At 22.0% G+C, this 26,455-nt stretch overlaps 3 protein-coding genes across 3 annotated transcripts; all 3 read left to right on the top strand.

The window, feature by feature from the left end:
* Window positions 1–630: 630 nt before the first annotated feature.
* Window positions 631–18,242, top strand: PY17X_0618400 (dynein heavy chain, putative; the record flags this gene model as incomplete). Its single annotated transcript, XM_022955403.1, has 11 exons — window positions 631–705; window positions 941–1,043; window positions 1,237–2,288; window positions 2,478–3,283; window positions 3,517–4,066; window positions 4,180–4,464; window positions 4,600–4,743; window positions 4,895–5,211; window positions 5,429–17,432; window positions 17,632–17,962; window positions 18,133–18,242. 11 exons carry the CDS (start codon window positions 631–633, stop codon window positions 18,240–18,242), a joined length of 15,777 nt encoding a protein of 5,258 aa, XP_022813185.1.
* Window positions 18,243–19,311: 1,069 nt separating this feature from the next.
* Window positions 19,312–21,351, top strand: PY17X_0618300 (thioredoxin-like protein; the record flags this gene model as incomplete). Its single annotated transcript, XM_022955402.1, has 8 exons — window positions 19,312–19,980; window positions 20,082–20,201; window positions 20,308–20,405; window positions 20,491–20,551; window positions 20,645–20,739; window positions 20,844–20,907; window positions 21,045–21,191; window positions 21,307–21,351. The coding sequence occupies 8 exons, from the start codon at window positions 19,312–19,314 to the stop codon at window positions 21,349–21,351; spliced, it is 1,299 nt and encodes a 432-aa protein (XP_022813184.1).
* Window positions 21,352–22,385: 1,034 nt separating this feature from the next.
* PY17X_0618200 (conserved Plasmodium protein, unknown function) lies at window positions 22,386–26,081 on the top strand (the record flags this gene model as incomplete). The annotated part of the gene is made up of 1 exon (XM_726196.1): window positions 22,386–26,081. The coding sequence occupies one exon, from the start codon at window positions 22,386–22,388 to the stop codon at window positions 26,079–26,081; it is 3,696 nt and encodes a 1,231-aa protein (XP_731289.1).
* Window positions 26,082–26,455: the final 374 nt, after the last annotated feature.

The raw sequence follows: 26,455 nt of genomic DNA, 5'->3' as shown, positions 1-26,455 counted from the left end.
TTTTTTTTTGTTTATAATATATAATTACACAACTTTTGTTTATAGTTAAATAAATCGTTAAAACAAAATCGGCATAAATTCACAAAAAAAAAAATTTTACAAAATGAAATTTTCTTCTATACAAAAAAATAGAAGAAAAAACTTAAGAGAAAACGAAAAAATAAAGTACCAATTTTATTATAATAGACACATATATACTTAATACATTTTTTATGAATTTTATTAAAATTGATAGAATTAATTTTTAATTTTAAAATTGTTTTTATATTTTTTTGTGTTAAACATAATAAACAATAGCACTATTTTTTAAATTTTCTATCTTTTTTAAATAGCATATATATTTTTTAAAAACATTTCACGATGACGCGGAAAATAAAAATGGGCATAATATATTTTTGTCTTATATATTATTAATATATAATAATTTTTAAAAACATTGTAAATGCGCGAAAATAAAAATAAAATGATTATAACATAGAATATGCGTATTTTTCCCCAATAATTTTTTTGTTAAAAATAACCCTAATTGTATATATAAGAAAATAAATTAATGCATTGCAATGTAATATTATTTTATATTTTTTATACATATTTTTTAAATGTGATTAAATATAGAGAAATGTAATTAAAATGAGCACAAACAACAATTATATTAAGAAAAATGTTTTCCTGTCTACCATTTTTTGTCATTCAGATAATTTAAAAGTAAACAAAAAAAAAACATGAGTATGCATTTTTTTAAGAGTTCAAATAATAAATTCAAAAATTAAATAAATTAGTATAGAAAACTGTAAAGACCCTTGTATGCAATATAATTTATGCATCCATAAAAAATTCACGTAAATATTTACACCTATTAACCATCTACCTTTTTCACAATTTTTACATTCTTATCACCTTTTAACATCAACTAATTCCAATATGTAACATTTAATTGTAGAGCTTAATAAGAGAAAACATCAAGGAATCACCACGAAAAGGACATCAAGAAAATAATTATTTGTCTGCAGATAATTTCTCATACAATGAAGATGGTCAAAAGGGTATATAACCAACATGATAAATGAATAAGTGTACATATATATATATATATAATTAAAATGAAGAATAAAACGTGATAAGGACAAAACAATCAATGAAATAGGCATAAAGGACAATATTTATTTATACATCCTAATATAATAATTGAGGCATCTTTTTATATTTTTGTTTTTTTTCTCAAATAATTTTATATAGACATATTTAAAGACGAAGAAATTTATAGCAGAGACTTTTCTTCAAAAGAAAAAAGGTGCAAATTATTTGTTACTTACAAAAATAAAAGAGAAAATGAACCAAGATTTATAACAATAGAAAAAATAAAAAATAAATATAAAAGTATTAATATTCACGATGTATTAAATGAGAAAAAAAAGTTACTCGATTCTGAGGAAATAAATTTAAAATGGGAAGATATAATAAACTACAATGATAGCTCTTTTGATATTTTTACTATTGAAGAAATAATAAAGGAGCTTAAAGAAGAAAGCTATATAAATGAGTTAGAAAGAAACAAAGAAGCCGAAAAACATAAATTAAAAGATGTAAACTCTGAAGGGACAAAGGGGAAAGACAAATATATTGTTCCATTTAAAGCAAAAGGGGTTGTTTCAAGAAATAGTCTTATTTTTGAAAGTACATTTGATGATATATACATATATAATTATAATTATGATTCTAAATTATTTAAAGTAAAAAAAAAATCATCAAGTGAATTTTTTGAAATTGATAGAATCCAATTTTTTTTTACTAGCGAAAATCCAATTCTATATGCAGAAAAGTTATTTGATGCTATTAAGAATAAATCAAATAGCTTAAAAAGAAGAAGACATTATTTAAAAATTGATAATACATTTTTAAACCTTAATTGTATTATGAATGAAGCTGAAGATATTATAAAAAATGATATAAATATGAAAAACTCTAAAAACATTGACACTGTGACAAAGGAGCTAAACACTTTTTGCAGTGTATGGTTAGGTAGAAGCATATCAAATAATAATTTCAATAATTATTATAGAAAAATAGAAAGAAACAAAAAGGAAATTAAATATTATAATTATGATTTTGAAAATAAAAAAAATATTATTAAACAATGTGTATTATTCGAAAATGAAAAGGTTATTAAAACTTTTTTAGGAATATCAAATAAATGCTCACTGATAAAAATATCTATATTTCATACAGCTATACAAAATTCGTTTGAATTAAATGAATTTTTTCAGTTGCAAAATACATCTGTTTTAAAGGTTTGGAAAAAAAATGAAATAAAGTGTGAATGTATGTAGAAACGTGTAATTTGGAGTTACACTAATGATTAGTTTCTTATATTAAATTTAAATATACGTTCATATGCACACAATTGGGTACATATTATTTATACGTTCATTATTATTTCAATTAGACATTATATACATGACTCACCTTTTTTTTTATAGTCATTCGAAACGGTAAACAACATATGGATGAACGACATAAAATTTACAATTGAAGAAAACTTAAAAAATTGTACAAAAGGAAATTATAGCTTAAAGGATATATCCATCGAAACGTTTAAATATACCAAAATAAGAATTTTTTTTAATATTTTAAAACTTATGATCGAGAAAAAAATAAATGAAATGCTAATTAGTAATATAGAAGGTTTTGTAGAAAATTTTGTACAAAATATTAAAAGTTGTAGAAAAAAGAAAAATTATACACCTATATTTGTAATTAATATAACAAAAAAATTTGATTATACACGATTTATATTAGATAATAACCCAATTTATTTTTATGAAAAAATTGAAGATTTAATTATTTCAATGTTGATTAAATATCAGCAAATTGAAAAAATAGAAAAATTAGTGATACCACAAATATTTAAAAATGACAAATTTATTTTTTATAAGTCTATGAAAGAAAATGATGTTTTTATAAATGACAAATTAAATGAGTTAAAGCAAATTTTTGAAGAATCTAAATTAATGGTAAATAATTATTTATCAAAAATTAATAAGCATTCAGATATTTTAAATTTTAATGTTAATGAAGCTATTAAAAATATAGACATAAATACAAGTGTTGAACATATACAAAACATAATTTATAAAAATTTAGAAAAAATACAAAAAATAAATGATACAATAGAAGATAATATAAATTTAGGTGTATTTTTGGTAAAATCAAAAGATATCAAGCTCTTTATTATTAATGAAATTAATAATTATATTAAAGCCTTAACTAGTATCATTGTTCAGAGGTATGCTTACACAACTTTTTTGTTTTGTCTAAAAATATATTAAGTTATTATTTTATATATTAACATATATATAATAAAAATTTTAACAAAAATACACACACGCATGCTACTATTTACACCTATCGCAATATTCATAGTTGCAATATTCTTAAAACATATGTTTATATTTATGCATATTGAATTTCGAATAAAATTAAAGGTTTTTCCTTTTTTTTTCTCTTTCTTTTTTCCAGATATAAGGAAAAATACACTTCTAATTTAATGTTTTATAATTCAATAATTGTACGCTTAAAGAAAAAAACAAATAACATACAAGAAGTATATGAAAAAGAAGAATATATAAAAGGAATGAAAAAAAGTCGTGATTTTGTATCTAATGATATAAAAGAAATTAACGTGTTGTTTAACTATTTAAATAAGTTAAATTATAAATTTTCAAATGAAGATTATTTATCTTATTGGAAAATTATAAATAGACCTAGTAAAATAGAAAAAATTGTAAAAGAAGTTAATGAAAATATTGTTAAGCAAAAAAATGTTCTATTAGAAGAACTCATAAATGAAGAATCAAAATTCCAGAGTAATATTGTTGATATGAAAGAAAATATTCAATCTATTAAAAGTTTTAACGATGAAAATAATTACTTAAATATAAACAAATTTATTTTAACTGTCCAAAATCAACTAACTGTTTTAATAAAAGAATCAAAAGAAATTAACCTTCGAGAAAAACTGTTTAACATTGAAATATCTGATTTTACGATACTATTAAAAATCCAAAACGTAAGGAAATTAATGCATACAATGTTCACAATAAGTTAACATATATTATTATATGAAAATTTTGTAAATATCATATTTATTTTTTTACCCTTTTTCCTTTTCATATTTCTAAGGAACTAAATCTATATCAAACATTTTGGTTAATATGCAAAAGCATAAAAACTATGGATGAGAGATTTGACAAAAAAATCAATTCTTTAAATTACAAAAAAATAGAAGAAGACTTTAATTTTATTTTAAAAAATATGAATACAATTAATAAACATGCTAATGAGTATTATAAGAATAAAAATAGTTTGATCAAAAAAATGAATAAAAAATTGACATTCTTTAATTCATATGTATCTTTGCTTATTTCTTTGAGAAAGCCAAGTATAAAGGAAAGACATATAAAACAGGTGAAATATAAAACGGCAGAAATTTGCATCTGATCATGCTTCTGTGAATATAATTTTATAAATAATGACCCTTTTCCTGTTATTGTTACTAATAATACGTTTGTGCATACATTCTATTAATTTTTTAATTCCCAGATTGCACAAATAATTGACGAAAAAAACACAGTCGACTTCAACAATATAACATTCAACGAACTACTGAAGTTAAACATAAATAGTAAAATAACAAGTATTATTAATATATGTGAAAAGGCAAATAAAGAAAATGCAATTGAAAAGGTAAGAAAAAAAAATATGGGAAACGTATTTAAACATATTAAAAAAATATATTTGTTTTCTTCATTTTAATAAACTAATCGTCTACTTATATCAGTTTCCACATAGACATGCACATATATATTTTGGTGTTTTTTTTTTTCCTTTTTTATAGTTCTTGGTAAAAATAAAAAACAACTTTAACAAGATAGAATTCCAAATGAAACAAGAAGAAAACAACAAGATATTTATCATATCGAACATAAATGAAATACTAACAAAAATTGAAGAAAATCTCGTATTAAATCAAAACTTATTAATAATAAACATTTATGAAATATATCACATAGATATAATTAATAATCAAAATATGATGATAAATGCTAATACCGTTATAAATATTTTAAAGAAAAGCCAAAACTTATTTTTATATTTAAGCAGAATATTTGTATTAACTGACATATCAAAGCAATTGACAAATGAGTCAAAAAAGTATGTACACTACAAATTTTTATTAATATCTCAAAATTATATATGTATTACCGTATATAGAACATTTCAAAATATTAGAAGTATTATATATATACAACATGGTAGAGTATAAAATATAGCGAAAAAGACATTCATACTGTCAATACTTTAAACAGTAACGTCGATAAAATATTATACTAAAACTTCGAAACAAATTTCCCCTTTTTTTTATTCTCAGATATAAGCTGATATACAACAATTTCCAAAACATGTACAAAATAATCGAGGAAGATAAAAAGCTTGAAACATTTTGCTTGAGAAAGGATACAAAAGAAAAACTTACAGAGTTATATAGCAATTTAAATTTTTTATTAAAAAGTATAAATGAATATCTCGATTTGAAAAGAGAAATATTTAACAGATTTTATTTCCTAAGTACTGATGATTTAATAAATTTAATATCATCAAATATAAATGATCAAATAAATACTTATTTGTTTAAAATATTTAGCAGTGTGTATAAACTTGTAGTAGTAAATGGGAGCATTGTTGGTTTTCAGTCTCAAAGAGGCGAAGAATTATTATTATGTAATGAAATACCAATCGAAAAAAAAGAAATAACAGAGATTTTGGTTGAAGTAGAAAAAGAAATGTTTTTTAGTGTTAAAAAACAAATATATGATAACATTTTAGAATATAAAAACTTAATAAATATAAAAGAAGAGGATTTTCTAAAAAGTAATGATGCAACAAATTACAGAAAATGTCTATCCAACGAATCAACAGCGTCATCTATTAGTTCATTTTCTTCACATAATAGTTTAATATATGATAATAGTTGTAATATAGGAAAAATGAAAGAATACAACCAAAATAATGTTATAAGTAAAAATAATATTAATAATGTAAGAATGATGGATACGATGCAAAGTGAAATAGATCTTGAGGATACTGATTTAGATATAGAATCATATGAAAACTTTAATAAAAAAATAAAATTTTCACTAAATAAAAATAGCCAATTTGTGTTGATAATAAAGAATTTGTTTTGGTCTAATTTAGTAGAACTATTTTTAAAATATAATAATTTAAATAAATATAAAAATATTTTAAATGAGGAGTTATATGAATATATAAATATAATAAATAAAGTAGATAAAAAAAAAAGCGTATTATTACACACATTAATCATATCTTTAGTTCATAATAGGGATATAGTTGAAAAATTAATTAAAAAACGAGTAAATGATGTTAATAATTTTAATTGGCTAATACAATTAAAATATTTCTATTATAACAAAAATTTATATATAAAATATTTAAATGAATCGCATATATATGGTTATGAATATATACATAATGATAATAAGATAATTTTAACAAATTTAATAAATAAGTATTTTATTTCTATATTACATTCATATAGTTCAAAGTTAGGTGTATGTTCAGTTGGGTTAGCAGGTACCGGTAAAACAGAGACAACCAAATATTTTTCTAAATTTATCGGAAAATTCAATTTTGTCTATAATTGTAGTAGTAATATAAATTTTGATTTTTTAAAAAATTTATTTTTTGGAATTGCAACCAATGGAATATTTTTCTGTTTCGATGAATTTAATAGAATATCTATAGAAGCATTAAGTGTATTAGCTCAGCAACTGAGTAATCTATTCAATGCGAAATCGAAGAAGTTCCTTATGAATAATATCGAAGATCAAAAAAATAAAATAAAAAAAGAACAAATGAATATGTTATCAATTAAATCGGGTAAAAATCTCGAAAATAATGATAATGAAGTTAGTTTTTCTCAAGATTCTACTTTATATATTAAAGATATATCTAATAATGAAGAGGAAAATGAAAATAGCATTGCGGATAAGACAAGGGGAAATATTAACAAATTGAAGAAAAAAGATGAACATAATTTGATAACTTCAAAAAAAAATATACTTTTTTTCGAAGGGAAATATATAAAAGTTAACGAAGAATTTAACATATTTATTATAATAAACCCTTTTTATAAAGGACGAAGTGTGTTACCAAATAATATTAAAGCACTTTTTAGGTTTTTTAATTTTATAAAACCCGATTTTTTTACTATAGTGGAAGTTATGTTATATTCAAAGGGGTATAAATACAGTAAAATATTATCAAAAAAAATTATTTTATTATTTGAATTATGTGAACACAATTTAAGTCGCCAAAAACATTATAAGTATGATTTAAGGACAGTAAAAAAAATAACATATGTTATGGGGAAAATAATAAAAGGCAAAGGAAATAATAATACTAATAAAAATATTTTTTATGAATATAAATATTTATTTATTGCTATTATTGAATGTATTATGCCATCTATAGTAAAAAATGATATATATTTGTTTCTTAATATATTAAAAAATATTTTTTATGAACTATATACATATAATCAATCTTTGAATCATTCTGAAAAGACAGAAAATGTGGTAGATCTGAGATATATTATATCAAATAGTAGAAATAATGATAACAGTATATTAATGTATTTAAAAGATTTTTATTGTAACATGAATGATGAAAAAGAACTATTTAATTCTAATATAAAAGGGGGTAGCGAATTACAGGAAATTGAAGAGATGGAAGCATTGTCAAAAGAGGGTTCAGAAGACGCTAATACAGATAGAGTAGAAAATAATGGATCCTATGAAATATATAATTCAAACGAAAAAAATGATTCTATGAATAAATTTAACCATGATAATGTACTTAATGTAAAAAAAGACGGGTTGACAAATGGGCAATGTGATGCATTTGTGTATAAAGATGAAAATAGTAATAGCAATAATGGGAATAATAAGGAAAACAATAAATATACAAGAAAAAATATAAACAGTAATAAATTGTTAAATTGCAATATAGGGGAATCAATAAAAGGAATAAATAGTAAACATAATAAATCATTTTTATCCAAAAAAGAAATGGTTGAAGATTATTTAAAAAAAATGTTAAAAAAAAAAATGTTAGAATTAAATTATGTTGGTACTGATAGATATGTAGGTAAATTAATTCAATTATATAATATGATAAAATTTCATACAGGTGTGTTATTTTTGTCTTATCCATTATCTAAAACAACGTCTTATAAAATTTTAAATAAAACAATAAATACAATTAATGATAGAGAAATAATAAAAAGAAAAATGAATGATTATATTATCAATGCAAATGTTATAAGAGAAAAATATTTATTAGGCTTTTATGAAGAAGTATCTAATAAGTGGGTTCATGGTATATTAACTAAAAAAATATTAGAAATAAATTCTACGTATAATAGTGATGATTATTTGAATATAATATATTTTGATTGTTATTTGCATTCATTATGGATAGAAAATTTAAATTCTGTTTTAGATGAATCCAAAATTTTATGTTTATCTAAATGTGATATTATACCTATACATAATCATACGCGTTTCATAATGGAAACGTCAGATTTAAAAGATGTTACTATGGCAACAATCAGTCGATGTGGTTTAATAATATTAAATAATTGTGATTTAAGTATTGCTTCTTACATATGCTCATATATAAATACATTGCCGAATAATTTTGATCCTATACATAAACATATTTTATTAAATTTATTTATGTGTCTTTTTCACAAATCTTTATTATTTATTTGTATTAATAATTTATTTGTTTATGCATTTAATGAATATTATTATTGTATATCATTTATTAAATGTATTGATAGTTTATTTTCATATTGCTCTTTTGAAATTAATGATTCTGATAAAAAAGAGAGCTTTCAAAAATATATTACATCTATATTTATTTATGCTTTAATATGGAGTGTTGGTTCAAATACATATAAAAGAGGAAGAAAAATTTTTAACAATTTTTTATGTAAAAATATTTTAAAATATAATTTAAAACTAAGTTTTGAGAAATTAGATGGAAGAATAATAAATGTCAGAGATATACATAAGACAAGTATGAAAAAAGGAAAAAATATAAATTCTTTATCTTCTTTTGGATCTTCGTCTTTTTCATATAATGACAAATTATTAGATGATATAGATATAAAGTCAGATGATTCCTTAAACAAAGAAAACACAAAAGACATTACCTTAGTAGAAGGGGATAATAAATATAGTGAGATTATCGATGAAAAAGCAGAAATTAATCACAACACCCCAAAAGGAATGAATCTTACTATGAATATTGTTAATACACAGCCTAATAATTCTATAAGTAATAATATTATTCATAATATAAAAAAGGAGAGTGAAAGTATAAATAACGATTTGAGACCAAATATAATAGATGATCAGATAAATGACACTTTGGATGGGGAACTTGATAAAAAAAACTCCACAAAAGGAACAGATGCGATTAATGATGTAAATATTATTGAGAATGATTATGACACAGATTCAGACATTGATATTGATATATATAACGAAAATAATAAAAATATTGATAATTATTATGAGAACATAAATAGCATATATGATTATTATTTAAAGGTTTATAAAAAATGCAAAAATTTATATAAAAATTATGATATAAATGTAGATAATGAAACTAATAATACAGTATTTCAAAAGTCATATGGAAATTATAGTTCAGATTCTAATTCTAGTAATGATGGTCGGTATTTAAAAAGGAAAAAAAGTAGAAACTTAAAAAAATTAGAAAATAAGTATGACCCAGAAAATGTAGATGATATTATATACAATGTTAATTATTATAATGACATTTATAATTTGACTCAAAATCATCAAATATCAAAAGATGAAGAAGGAATAGAAACTACAGAAGAGACTATACCAATTGAAACAACAAATCAAAATAATAATACTGCCACTTCAGTGAAAGTAAGTGAAGATGAACAAATAAAGATGCAAAAAAAAATGTTTTTAGAAGATAGATGCAGCTTATCTTCTAGAAAAGACCAAGAAAATGATATAAATAATGAAAATAAAAAAGCTTATAACAAAAAGAGTTATAATACTAGAAAAGAGCTAAAACTAGACATAAATTTATTCGACTTTTATTTTAATTATCAGAAAAATGTTTTAAGCCATTTAACTAATAAGGAAAATAAATTTACATGTATAGATGAATATATGAATAATAATGATATGATGGTAAAACAAAAAAAGCAAATTTCTATGTTGTATAATATAGACGTTTTTATAAAAAATAAAAAAAATATTATAATATCAGGATGCAGCAATATAGGAAAATCGCTAACTGTTGATTGCTATTTAAATAGGATTATAGGAAACGATAAATTTTTCACAGTTGACTTTTATTTTTCAAATAGTACTACAAGTAAACATGTTCGAAATTATATTGAATCAAAGTTAATTAAGATACGAAATAATTTTTATGGAACACCCAATAATAAAATATGTACTTTTTATATAGATGATATAAATATTGAAACAGAAGTTGGATCTTTTAAAAGAAGTCATTATTTATCATCACACGAGTTTTTAAGAATGTTATTTAATTATAACTTTTTTATAGATGAACATTTGAGTTTAAAATATGTTGATGATTTAACTTGTTTAGCAACTATGAACAATTCACATGCTAATAATAAAACTAGCAGATTATATAACAATTTTAATATTATTTATTATAATAGTTATAATTATAAAGAAATTTATAATATTTTTTACACTTATTTGAATTATTTATTTAATGTATATGATATAAATATAAAAAGTCTAGTAAAAAATATAGTAGACATGCAAGTAGATATTTATAAATCTCTCAAAGGAATGAAATATAACACTAATTTTGATTGTTACTCTGGTAGAAAAGAAGAAATATTTTTAAATTTCTTTGATATTAATAATATTAAAAAAGTATTTAAATATATTTTCTATTTATCAAAAAACATAAATACTAGAAAAGAACAAATATTACTTTATTTTATAAACGAAAATAAATCCTTATATGTAGAAAGCTTTAAATCAAAAAGTAATAAAAAAAAATGTGCAGAAACAATTAAAAACAAATTTAAAGAATATTTTCCCAATGAATTTGATAAAATATATAATCACTATAATAATATAACATTTTGCAACTTTTTAAATTTATATCAAAATGTATATGAACAAGTATATGATATAAACGATTTATATAGCTGTGTAAATTCTTATATTTCTGAATACAATAATAAAGAAAAGATTAATTTAATTTTGTTTGATAATATATTAATATATATATGTAAAATTACAAAAACATTTATGATTGAAAATTCGCATATCTTGTCTATTGGTATAAATGACACTATTAAAAAAAGCGTAAATAAAATATGTGCATTCATAATTAATAAAACACTAGTTATATCTGAACTAAATAAAAATAGTAAAAAAAAAGTTTTCAAAGAAGAAATTAAAAGATGTTTATTTGACTGCGGTATATATGAAAAACAGTATGTCTATTATATAAATGATGAAAATAATAATTTTGATTTTATTTTAGAAAATTTAAATAATATTTATAATTACAACGATAGCTATCTATTATATAATGAAGAAAACTTAAAAAAAATTTATAATGAATGTAAAAGTAAATGTGAAGAAGAGCATCTAGTTAGAAACATAACAAATATTTATAATATATATAAAAAAACAATTAGAAAGAAACTTCATGTGAGTTTAAATATATCGTTAAGCACAGTTGATTATATACTGAAATATCCATATATTTTAAAAAATTCACATATCATATATTTTGAAGAAGACAATAAACAAGGTTTACATATAATTGCAAAGAATTTCTTTAAAAATACTCTAGAATGCGACACAAAAAAAATACTAAATGAACATTCCTCTCCAGAACCCACAATAACAACTACAAAAGAACAAAGGATAGATGAAAATGTAACAGTAGAAGAAACGATAAATGAGAAAAACGAAAGCAAATCCATAATAAACCACAATACAATAGTGGATTCGACACTTGAGCCAGGGCAAGTAAACACAGTAAAACCCGTAGGAGAAAAAAATAAATTAGAAGAAGAATGCGATCCCAATATTCTCAATGATACAAATAATTCTAATAAAGATAAAAATGAAAATACAAAACTTTACAATAACGTAATAAATGATGATAGTAAAGGTATTGAAAAAGACAAAGTTGATGATGAAAGAAATCCTTACACAATTTTCAATGTAAATAATATCAAAATGAAGGATAAAACTGCATTATTACAAGAATCAGAAATGGAAATTATAAGCAATGAAGGAGAATCTAAGTGGATAGACGATATTGTGGAAAATAAAATATTTCTTAGAATTCATAAAGAAATAGTATTATTATCAAAGAAATATAAAAAAGAAAAACAAATACACGTTTGTATAAATTATAACAAATATATTCATTTATTACACTATTTTGATTATTTTTATAATTTAAAAAAAATAGAATTTGATAAAAATATTGATTTATATAGTAAGGCATTAAACAAATTACGAAAATGTGAACATGACATAAAAATTATGAAAAACTATTTATTAAATATGCAACCTGTCTTAAACAATACAAATATAGAAATGAAAAAAAAAGCAAACGAAATTGAAAGAGATAAAAAAGACGCATATATAAAACAAGCTGAAATTAAAAAGAAAGAAAATGAAATGAAAACCAAAATAAAAAGTATTACAAATTTAAAAAATGAAGTAAATGCAGAGATATCTAAAAGTTTTACATTGTTAAGTGATTCATTAAATAATTTAAATAAATTAAAAGTTGATCATTTAAGAGAATTAAAAGCTTTTATAAATCCACCAGCAATTGTTGTCATGGTAATACAATGTATATTAACATTTTTAAAAGAAGATGAAAAATATTTACAAGGAAAATTAATTCGACCAAAAACACTAAATTATTGGGTCCTAGCTCAAAAATCAATATTCAGAGATTCAAAGGCGTTTCTAGAAAATTTAAAAAAATATGATAAAAATTCAATTGAAGAAGAAATGATAATAAAGATTGAACCACTAATCAAAAATAAAAACTTCAATCCAAAATTTGTAAGAAAAGCTTCAAAAGCTTGTGAAACTATGTGTCAATGGATTTTGGCAATTTATAACTATTTCGTAATAAATAAAGAATTGAAACCCAAAAAAGAAAAGGTTATTATGCTAGAAAATGAAATAAATAAAGAACTAGAATACTTAGAAATATGTAGAAACGATTTAAACATAGTAAATGACAATTTAAAAAGAATTGAGACAGAAAAGGAAGAAATAACTATTAAACAAAACGAATTAGTTGAAAAAATAGAAAATATAAAAGAAAAAATTAAAAGATCTAAAATTATTCTAACCTGTTTATTAGAACAAGAGATTAAATGGATTAAAAAAAAAGAGTATTTTAAAAAAAAACGAGATTTACTTATTGGAGATTCTATAATTATAGCATCACTTATGAATTATATATCCTACTTTTCCTATGAATATAGAATTATTATTAAATTAAAAATTTTAAAAATATTAACACAGTTTAATATTAAACACACAAAAAATATATCTATTTATAATTTTTTAGAATCGAAAATAAATTTAGAAAGATGGATAGCATATGGTTTAACAAAAAGTAAATTTTATTTTGAAAACATTGTAATAATGAATAATAGTATAAAATATAATTTATTAATAGATCCACATTTTATTGTTACAAATTTTCTTAAAAATTTATATGATAAAAAAAAAGATGTAGAAATACTAAGAAATAATAGTTCTAATTTTATTGACAAAGTAGAAAGATCCATGCGATTGGGTAATATAGTTTTGTTTACACATTACGACGATAGTGCAAGTATATTATTTTCTTCTTTATTTAATTATAAAATAAATAAAAGTTTGATTAATTTACAAAATGTTAGAAATAAAAAAAATGATAAACAAACAGAAGATAATTACCTTAATTGTGAAAATCAAATTAGTAGCTTGTCTACATCATTGAATAATTCTGTTGTTATTGAAAAAAAAGATGAAGAAAATTGTAGTACTGATAGTAAAATAACAATACAAAAAGATAACGAAAAATCTAACAATATGAAAAATAATTGTGTCAATTTTAACAACAAAATAATCACAATTAACAATTCATTTAATATTTATTTTATCGTATATGGAAATCCACATTTTGATGACAATACACAAAATTGTTTAAATGTAGTAAATTTTAATATTAATTTAAAAATATTAGAAGAATATTTCTTAGAAACTTTAATAGAAAAATTGTCAAAAAGTTCTAATGAAAAAAGAACTATGCTTATTCATCATATCCATGATTTAAATAATCAAATTATAAATAAAGAAAATGAAATTTTATATATTTTAAATTACAAAGAAGATATATTAAGTGATGATGATATTGTTAAAACGTTTGAAAATGCAAATAATTTATTTCATGAAAATAAAAAAAAAATTAAAGAATTTAAAATTAATAAAAAAGAAATTATGAAAATTAGAAAAAATTATATTAGTATGTCAGAACATATATCTATCATTTATCATTCTATGAATAAATTAATCGCTTTTAATCCTTTCTATAATTCTTCGATTTTATCATTTGTCAATTTATTAAATATTAGCATAGATAAATCAGAGGAAAATAAATTATTAGATAAAAGAAAAAAAGACATACTCAATATTTTTACAAAAAAAATACACTATGAAATTTCACGAACTCTTTCCGAAAAACATCAATATATTTTCTTTTTCTATCTTGTTTGTATGATAAATATATATAAAAGGGAAATCGAATACGATGATTATTATTTTCTTATATATGATGACTATCCAAAATCTTTCAATGTGAAAAATGAGGTGGTCAAAATGGTTCAGAATAAACACAACCACAAGCAAAGAAGAGAAAGTGTCATAGCAGAAGCATTGTCCAAGAATGTCTTGATTAATGATGGGAAAGTTGGTGATGTTGTAAAATCTGGAGATTCATATAACTGTTTCCCTAATTTAGATGCTAATATTGATATCAAAACAAAAAATGATGGAAAATTCACTTTAGAAAATGAAAAAGCTACGAGCTCCGACGAAGATATGCAAGTAACAAGCGATGATGAAGACAATAATATAAACCAAGATAATATATCTTTGCACACTCTCGGGGAAAGCAGTGATAAGGAAAGTGTTTGTAGTGAGAAACGATATAAATTCATGGGTATTCCGAGACAAAAATCTAATGGACAATATAATAATACACATACCCAATATATGATGCTACAACAAAATAAGAAGGAAAATGATGATTTTATGAATTCTTTTGAAGATAATGTAATTATAGAATCATTTGAGGAAAATAAAAATGATGAGGTGATTCAAACAGATAATGATTCGAAATACGTTTTCGAGTTTGAAACAAAAAACTTGTCTTGGTTAAATATGAAAGAATATATCAGTGTAAAAAAATTGATAAAGAAAGAAAAATATTATATATTTTTTAAAAAAGTATTGAATGAATATGAATATATATTTAGAAATATAAAAACAGATCATACAATATTGCAACATAAAGATATAAAAAATTTATTGGGTGATTTTGAAAAATTAATAATCTATAAAATATTTCATTTTGATATATTAAAATTGAATATGAATAATTATGTAGATCAACATTTAAATATATCATCACAAAATTATGCAAAAGACTTATATAAATGTTATGAACATTCATCAAAAAATAAATTAATTCTAATTCTTTCTGAACACCGTTTAAATACAGCAAATGATATTATGACATTAAGTGAAAAAATTACAGGGAAAAATAATTTAATTATATACAATAAACATGATAAAAATTATTTGCTCAAAATATTAAATGATGCTATTAAAGATGGGTTATGGGTATTAATTGAAAATGCCCATTTAAATATTCACCTTATTTTAGAAATAGAAAAATATATAGAAATTTGTAATATACAATATTCTAATCCAGAATTTAGAATATGGATAAGTACAAGTTCTGTTACATCATTTCCTCATTATTTATTAAAATTATGTGTAAAAATTACATTCGAAAATCCTTATAATTTAAAGTCTTCTCTTATTAATGTTTATTCCAGTATTGACGAAGATGAAATGGATGATGATGGGGAAATTCAAATGGGAGAATTAGATGAAGGGGAAGAAGATTTAGATTGTAGTGGCTATAATGATTATGTAGATGATGATATGAAACTTGAAAGTTTTGACGAAATGAGTGAACTATTGAACATGAATAGTAAGGATCAGAATGATGATAGTGATAAATTTCCATTTGGAAAAAAATTGAAGAAAACAAAAAGGAATGAAAACGAAAAAATATTAATAAATAAACTAAATTTTATTTTATGTTTTTTTCATTCTTTAATACAAGAAAGGAATAAATTTAAAAATAAAGGGTTCAATAACGTATACGAATTTACAGATATCGAATTAAAATTGTCTAAAAAAAATATATGTAAATTTTTTAATAATAAAAATATTGATATAAATTTATTAAGATATTTAATTGGTAATATTATATATGGTGGTATAATAATAGATCGTAATGATCAAAAATGTTTTAATATTATATTAAAAAAATATATTAACGATAAAGTTATATATTCAAATAGTGAATATAAATTTAATAATTCTTATTATTGTCCACACAGCTCAAATAAAAATATATTTTTACGATATATAAAATCATTACCTTTTATTACAGACTTTTCAATATTTAATTTACACCCATCACTTAATGTATTATATTTAAAAAATTATAATTTAAAAATTTTAAAAAATTTAGAGCGATTAGAATGTGATGTATTAAAAGATAAGATGGGTGTTCATATATTATATATTATAGATGTATTAAAAAGCATTCTACCACCTTTTATAGATTCTAATATGCTAAAAGATATATTTTTAAACAACTTAAATTGTTCTATTGTAACATTTTTGAAAATTGAAGCTGATAAATATAATAATTTATTGAGAATTATTTATAACGATTTAACTAACATAATCAATTTTATAAAAGGAAAAGGAAATTTTGAAAAAATATATAATACCTACAATTCTATAATGAATTTGTCTATTCCAAAAAAATGGATAACTAATTCGTTTTATTCAAAACTGCAAATATTCCATTTTGCTAAATTAATTAAGTTAAAATTTTCTTACATCGTCAAGTATATAAGCAATTTGTCAAACAAGGTTTTTAATTTGGCTTCCTTTATTTCTCCGAAGGTAAAATTATTAAAATGATTCATGCTGAACCAATCATTGCATATGTGTTCCGTGATGATTTATTTTCAATTTGTAATATCTCATTAGAAAAAATGCGCCAATAATTTTTTTAACTTAGTTCCTCTTTTTATGGCTATATATATCAACCCATTTCCATATGAACATGCTGCATTATATATGTTTACCACATTTTTTACAGAGCTTAATTTTAGCTATTCGCGAAAAGTTTAGTAAAGAAATGAAAGTCGATGCAAATAACATAAAATTAAAGTACGAAATATCGTCATATTTTAATGAAGAAGATATAAAAGAAGATAGTTATTTTGTTGGGGGGATATTTATTGAAGGAGCTATTTTTGATGTTGCAAATTTAATAATAAAAGAATCAACAAATAAAGAATTATATTGCCCTATCCCTTATATTAAAATTGACTTTATCACAAAAAATGTACCTACTACCAATAATAAAAATAATAAATTTAATTTTCAATTTTTCAAATGCCCAATATATAAGCATATACACAAAACAGGTGGGTTTATACATTGTATATTCCATCACATAATAGGATCTCTGTGCCTGATAATTCCTAGGCATTTGCACAATCTCACACTATATACTATTATTCGTATATCTCTCTATATATAACAACTTAAATAAATGTTTACATTGTTATAATACCATTATTTCTCCATTTCTTAGATAATAGCTTGAACAATAATGAACCGATATTTTACTTAAAACTCAATTCAAAAGAGAAAAAAGAAAAATGGATAGAAAGAAATGTATCCGGTGTCCTAATACTAAAGTAGGAACATACTTAAGAAATATTTACATATATAATAGTTTATACAAAATATATTGGATGGATGTGCACATCGATTTTTTGTTTATGGACCTTTTTTTAAAAATATAATTTTTATTGTATTATGGTATGTTATTTTCCACATTTTTATGTACATAAGATGCACTATTTGAAACATAACCCCATATATACACGGATGAAATTTCGATACATTCCTTAGTGATATATTGTGAATAATTTTGTAATTTATGCATAAAAAATGTAATATATATGAAACTAGTGAAATTGTAAGACTACACAGGAATATATTCCCCATTAATATAAAAAAATTATTTATAAACTATAAAACTTTAAATGTTAAGTTTTTAGGGGATACCCCATTAATTTTTTGATTTTTTTTTATTTATGTAATAATTATAGTAAGGATTTTCCTTTTTTATCAAACATACATTGTAGCATTTCCGTAAAGCCAGTATGAACAATTTATACATATCATTTAAAATTAAAATGGGCCAGTATAAATAAGTATAACACTATAATTAGAAAAAGAAATTTAAAATTTGTATTATAAAAAAAATATATATATCACAATCTATAAATGTAAATTTTTGTTAAATAAAAAAAATATAAACATTTTTTTGGTTAATAAACGACAAATATGATTGAAAAAATAACATAGCACACTTTTCATCTGATACGTTCACATATTTGGTAGATTTTGCGTAATACATTTAAAATATTTATGTACTATATATAAATATTTATACTTTTTATTTATATACATTATATATAAAAATATAATACTGCAAAACAACAAAATGAGCAGTTTAATAGAAAGAAAATGATATATAGAAAAAAGAACAAATCATTTTTTTTATGATATTTATAAGGGAAAATTTAAGTGTTGATACTTCATTGTAAGAAGTTTTATATTTTAAGAGTTGAAACAAAAACATATACCTATTTTTTAAACATAAACTTTTTGACTAATAAATGTTTTATGTATATTCATATATACACAAATATATAGATAACACAAAAAAACATAAAAAAAGAAATTCATACTAAATATAGAAATGAATAACATACTACTAAGGATCAATAGTAGAAAGGCAATACTACCAAGTAATAAACGCATGTTTGTTCATTTTAATTATCCTTATAGGGTCGAAAAATGTGTTAATAAGAATATAAATGCAAAGGTTAACTATAAGAATATTATACAAAGAAACATTACAAACAAGGCAAATGTGGACAATAAAATAAGTTCAAATCGGAAAAAAAACATATATATGTTAAGTATACTTATTAGTAGCATATTAGGTTATGGTGCTTTAAAATGGGATGAAAAAAAAAAAATATCAAATTTTCTAAATGAAATGACCGAAATATCTGATGATGTTTTTGATAAGATAGATAATATCGTATTATTTGTTTTAGATAAAAACAAATTGAACGACGAAAAAAAAAAAGTTCAGTTTTTAAAACATGAAATTGAAAAGCTCAACATTAAAAATTTAAATTATCTTTATACATTTCATGAGGAAAGCAAAGATTTTGCTTGTTATATTTATAAAGGAAGGAGACGAAGAAATATAACAAAAGAAGAGTTAGTAGATACTAGTTATATAAAAGAAATATTTGAACAATTTTTTATACCTATTAGTGAAGATTCTGAAAAATTAAATGAAGGAAATAATGGGATATTCCCAACATATGTAACACATGACACATTTGAAAAGGAGGTAATTTATAAAAATATGTAGCTCGTATTAGATTATTCTTATTGTTTTAATGCATATATATATATTGTGTATACATATTTGCAATTCTGTTTGTTTTCCAGATTATTGAAGATTCCAAGAAAAATGACATCCTCTTAGTTTTGTTTGAAAATACATGCTTCTTATGCTTTTTATACAAGCCTTTTATAAACAGCTTACACAAACTATTCAAAGAGAATAACGTAATTCAATTTTTTAAAAAATATCCCCATACATATGTATATATTGTCCTATTTCAATAAAGTTTTACACGCATATAATACATTTGTCTTTGTTTTTATTATTTAGATTGAATTGAAAATAAAGAAGTATAATATCGAGAAAAATGATTATGCGCCAAATATGATAATTTCTAGGGGAACACCCACCTTTTTGTTTTATACCAAGTATGTCTATGTAGATTTTTGATATGTGTATATGGAATGCTCATAAATGCATATATATATGCTTATTTTATGGTTAATTTTTCAGAGGTAAAGGAACGAAGCTCGATGAATATAAACCAAATGAAATTATCGAAAAAATAGATAAGGTATGCTATTTTTTGAACGAGTAGCTTTGTTTTATTATACAAATTCGTAAAGTTTCTATATTAATTTTTAAAAATTAATATTCCTTATTGTAGATGGTTAAATTGCCCAGTGACATTAAAAATGAAATTATAGACAAGGTGGAATCAATACATGCACGAATGCACCAATTTGGATTGCTAACGATGTGGTACATTTTTACTAAAAATCGGAATACAAATATAGTTACAATTTATTTGGATAAATGCCTATATGATATGCTGTGAAACATACGAATATATATTTTTTTATTAGGACAACAGAGTCAAAGGTTATAGAAAACACTCTTATAAAAAGGCATATAAAGGATCTACCAAATGTAATACCAAACAATGTACCTATTTTGGGCATACCGTTATTCGTATTAAATATTTGTTATTTATTGCATACATTTATATAATATTCTTATATATATTTATACATTAACATATTTGTTACTTACTACTTTTATTTAAGAGTACCGACGACGAAACCATTTACAATGAAGTGCTAACTGCTCTTATAGAAGAGGATTCGCAAAGAAATGATTTAATTGAGGATAGTTTAAATTTTATAAATGAAAAAATAAAAGACGCCGAAAAAAGTTGTTACGTAGCAGCTTTGGTAATTTCAAAAAAATACATTTATGCATTATGTGTATGTAATTAAAACAAATTGTGTATATTTTTCATATGTTTTTATTGAATATTCTTAATGGCTATTTTTTTTTTTTTTTCAGATGATGGCTAACGAATTAATAGACGAAGAAAAAAAAATAATATAAACTAAATATTATTGCCGTTCATATTTTTTTAAGAAATTATATATACACAAAAAAAAATATAATAAAAATTGCATATAAAAATATTGAGTGGAACTAAATTTATTTATATAAAAAAATAATATTACAATTGCTGAATTTAGTAGATAAAATATACCACTTTTTTTTGTTTTTTTAGCACACATTCAAAGTGTTAAAAAAAAAAAAAAATAGTTATTTAATATAAAAATGATGACTGTTCAGAATGTTTATTAAAAATAAAAAGAAAATATATTATTTTTTATTATATTTTTAAGTATTTACAATATTATGAAATAAAAGAAAAAAAATTAACATTGATTGTAGGATGTAAATTTATAATAGACTTTAAGTGGACACTCGAGCACTTTGTACGTTGTTATAGATTGACAATTTTACACAAGCACCCACACACAAAACATATATATTTTTAACATATTAGGATTTTATTTTTATGATTAATTTTAAAGTTTTATTTATTTTTATTTATTTTCATCCGTTTAAATGATTTGCTTATATATTAATGGGAACAATGTATATGCATAATTGAGGATGAAAAAATAAATATTGTTTTTTGCATTATGTATTTTTTGAATATATTTATAATTATATTTTGCTATTCATTTATTTTGTACAATTTTTATTTTAGTTTTTTTGTTTTAGTTTTTCGTCTTTACAATTTTCCCAATATATGCGTATGCATAAATATAAACACATTGTTATTGTGACCATGTTTGCACATTTGAATGTTTCCTACACTTTATACCTAGACACAACTAGACATGTACAACTTGTTTAATTAAATTATAAATAAAAAACATTGTTTACACTGCTAATTATTAATATTTATGTGATAATTTTTGCGTTTTTCTTTTTACTTTTTAAAAAGAAAAGGATTATTTTTTATATTTGAAAAAATATTCATTGAAATATGCTTATTATATGACAATACAATTATTAAAAGTAGACAAACAATAAATACGTTATATGTTAATATATAATAGTGATATAATACAAAGATGAAAAAAACAAATAAGTTAAATATCCTAGTTAAGAATGTTAAATTCTTCGTTAAAAAATGTAGGGAGAAAAATAAAAAACTACTAACATTAAATAGTTTGGACGAAACAGATAATGAGTATACAAATGGCGCAGGAAAATTCTTAGATGATAAAATAAGTTTCCAGAAGAAGTTTAAAGGAAGTTCTATGGACACCAGTAGTTCCAAAGGTTTTGACGAGCCCACCCCCAATATATATAAAAAGTATGCTACCACAAATAGTAGTGAAATTAAAAAGATTGATTCTCAAGATAATTTTAGAAATAAATCTGGTTATTTAGATAAAAATCTTACAAATTTAAAGAATAAAATGTCCCACGAAGAAAAAGAGGATAACAATCAAGACTTTGATATAAATTCCAAAATGTTTGATCATGAAAGAATGGAGTATAATGAAGAAGGGTTTTTCAAAACACAATCAAAAGATAGAAAGCTCGAATATGTAAAAAATGAAATTATGGAATATGATTTGAATTTATTAAATTTATACAAAAAATTGGATAAAGGTTCAAAGAATAGTAAGCTATTTAAAAAAAATAAAGAAAAGGGACCAAAGAAAAATATATCAGCTAACGCAGCATCAGTAGCGAAAAAAATAAAAATAAAAACACTTAATACAGTAAATTCTGAAGATTTAAATATAAAAAGCGATATTTTTTTAGGAAAGAATACTTTTAAGAAGAATAAAAATAAAAGCTCCCACAAAAAAAATGAAAACAAAATTGAAGACAAAGCCGAAGATCAGTTGCTGTTGAAAAATTCAAAACAACATAGCAAGAATTCTCTATTAATACATAGCGAGAAAATTTCAAAATATTATAGTATGGATTCATTAAAGAAACGATTAAATAACGTCTATTCTTTCCAAAATAGTGTGTCTAACAGATTACAAAAAAAAAGTAGCTCATCAACGTATGACATTGGTTGTATGTATATGAATAATGATACAAGCACTAAAAGTTCTAAGGATTTAACAAAAAGGAAATCAAATGATGCTCATTTATTCAATAGTTCTAAAAGTCTCCGTCAATTCAAATTTTTAAATGAAAATAAAAAAAATATTGAATATTATAAAAAGATGATGGAGTCTTTAGAAGGGGCAGTTGGAAAGCCAAAAAATAAAAATAATAATAGTGGGTCTATAGATAATATTATGAAAATAATAAATAGTTTATTGCATGATTATGTTCCAAAATTAATTGATCGATATGAATATTATATGAACACATTAGATGGAAAAAATAAATTGTTGAGACAAAAAATAAAAGAATCTCTCGATTTTGGAGATATTCAATATGAAGAAATTCGTGAATTAAAAAGTCAATTAATGCAAAAAAATCATGAAAATATAAAATTAAATGATACAATTGGGACATTAAAAAATAAACTATCTTATATAAATGAATTGGAATTAAAAAATGCAGAATATTTAGATGAAATTGTTCTTATGAGGAATAGAGTAACATATTTAGAAAAAATAATAGAGGAAAATGATCAATCTAAGGAATCTTATGAACTTCGAAAAATGCGTCGTAATTTGAAAAATGAATATAATAAAATGAAAAACGAAATAAGATGTATCAATAAATTAAAATCCAAGCATTTTAAATGGCATAAAAAAAAAAAAATTTCTTTGCATAGATGGATATATTTAAAAACCAAAATAGAGGAATGTAGAACTTTAACTACTTATGAAAAAGTCAGTGATGAATCTTCAGTAAATACGTCAAGGGAAAAGTATGATAATAAAACTTTTGAAAAAAAAAGCGATGATGAAATTTGTGAAAACGAGATTAACACAGTGGAAGATATTAAAACAGTAAAGGAATATGCCGATAAAAATGTTGACACTAGTGATTTGAATATGACCAATAAAAAGACAGAGGAAGAGGACAAAGAGACATTACATAAAAGCGAAGAAAAAGAATTGGTATCCAAGAAAAATAAGGTTCCAACAAAAAATAAAAAAATTAATACAATTTTAAGTAATCATACATTTATACAGTTATTGAAAAATGAAGAAAAGCTAACTAACGAAATGCAAAGGAATAATTTCACTCCGATACCTAAGGAAATTTACCCATATTATCATTACTTTTATAGTAATATACTGAACAATGAAAATAATAATTGTAATGCCCATGTTGCTCCATTTATTTATGATGAAAAGTATAAATATATTGATAATGAAAATATAGAGTTTTCAGATGAAAATTATTTGTCATTGTGCAATAAATTAAAAGAATGTTTTTCCGAAAATTATTTTTCCGAATGCCCAAATGAAACTAGCAATAATAATATAATGTATGATACTATTGTTCCATATTATTCTGATGCTATTACATTAAATAGAGAAAGGGAATCATCTGATAATAATAAACAAGTATGTAATATTCCATCTGACCAAAAAATGGTAAATGACAATTGGAAATATATGATTATAAATAACGATGTTAGAAATGTAGACAAAAATGAAAAAAAGAAAAAGAAGAATTTTTACAATTTCCCTTTTGATTGTTGTTATAAAATAAATAGAATATTAAGCGGGAAAATAAATTGTTTTTTGCGAGAATCAGAAGATGTACGTGATGAACAACAAAATGACGGATTTTATGAAAAATATAGTGGAAGGAAAAAATATTTGATTCCAAGCAATAGATCGTTAATAAATAAAAAATTAAAAATAAACAGAGGAAAGAATTTATCTTTTTCCTCTCATAGAGAAATTTCTAAAAATAAATATAAATTCTATTGTAACCAAGTTGATGGAAATGGTAAAATATGCAAAGATGGTTGCGGTGTTGAAGAACCTAGAACCACGGATGATCAAATTTGTAGAAATAGTGCATGTATGAATGAGGCTATTGATTATACGAAAAATCTTATAACTACTGATAATAATGGAGCGTATATAAATATAATTGAAAATACGAACAATTTAGAGGATTATAACCCAAATCATGAAAATGCTCATAAGGAGAACAATGACATGGAACATAAAAGTGAATTGAATGAGGAAAATGACGGAATGGATAAAAATAATATTAGAAAGAAGAGTGAAAAAATTAATAATTTTAAACAGTTTTTATTAAATTATAATAATTATTTTTCAGGAAGTAGAAACGACGAATACAGCAAGGGTAACAATGCATATAATAATAAACTGGTTAATGAAACATATCCGATTAATAAACATTATAACGATTGTAGTATAAACAATCCATATTATAGTACAATGTATAATGCAAACGAAATGAATAATGGCCAAAATAATTTAATACACCATTTGAATTATTCAAAGAATGTTAATAGTATATCCGTTATGCCAAATTTAAAAATCACCAATGTTGGTTGTGAATTGAAAAAAATGGAAAAAAACAAAAATACTATTCTTAATAATAACATAAATTATAGCGAAACTGCCAACTACAATAATAATAATAATATAAACATTTCATGTGATCAGGAATGTAAACAGTGTCATGATTTAAAAAGCTTGCATAAAAACCAGGAAGATACAGAAAATCAAACACATTACACATGTGATAAAACAGTAAGATATCTTAATTCTTTTAATCAGTATATAGATATAAACATAACAAACTATGATGAAATTAATAAATACCTTCATGACCATTTTCTATATTCAAAATGAATGAACAACTTGAGAAACCTCCAGAAGGGGGCATAATACCAATGAACATATAATCAGCCGAGAAATAAAATGTATACCCACACATATGATAAATACTTGGTATAAGCTTATCACATTATATACAAATTGGAGTATTCATATATATATGTCTAATGTATAGGTATAAAAAAATATATATTCAAACATATACAATAACTATAATGGGAGAATTTGGACATTCATCATACATGCTCTATATTGCATAAACATACATATATGCATATGCATGTATTGTTATTTTTGAATAAAATGAGATTGTTCTATGATTTATAATATTTTTCAAGCATGGAATATGTTCATATGTGTTATATACATATATTATATATATTTTATAT

This window comes from Plasmodium yoelii (genome assembly GCF_900002385.2).
Source record: "Plasmodium yoelii strain 17X genome assembly, chromosome: 6".
Classification (NCBI taxonomy): Eukaryota; Apicomplexa; class Aconoidasida; order Haemosporida; family Plasmodiidae; genus Plasmodium; species Plasmodium yoelii.
Note: the sequence above shows the minus strand (reverse complement) of the source record. Positions and strands in the feature narration are given on the sequence as shown.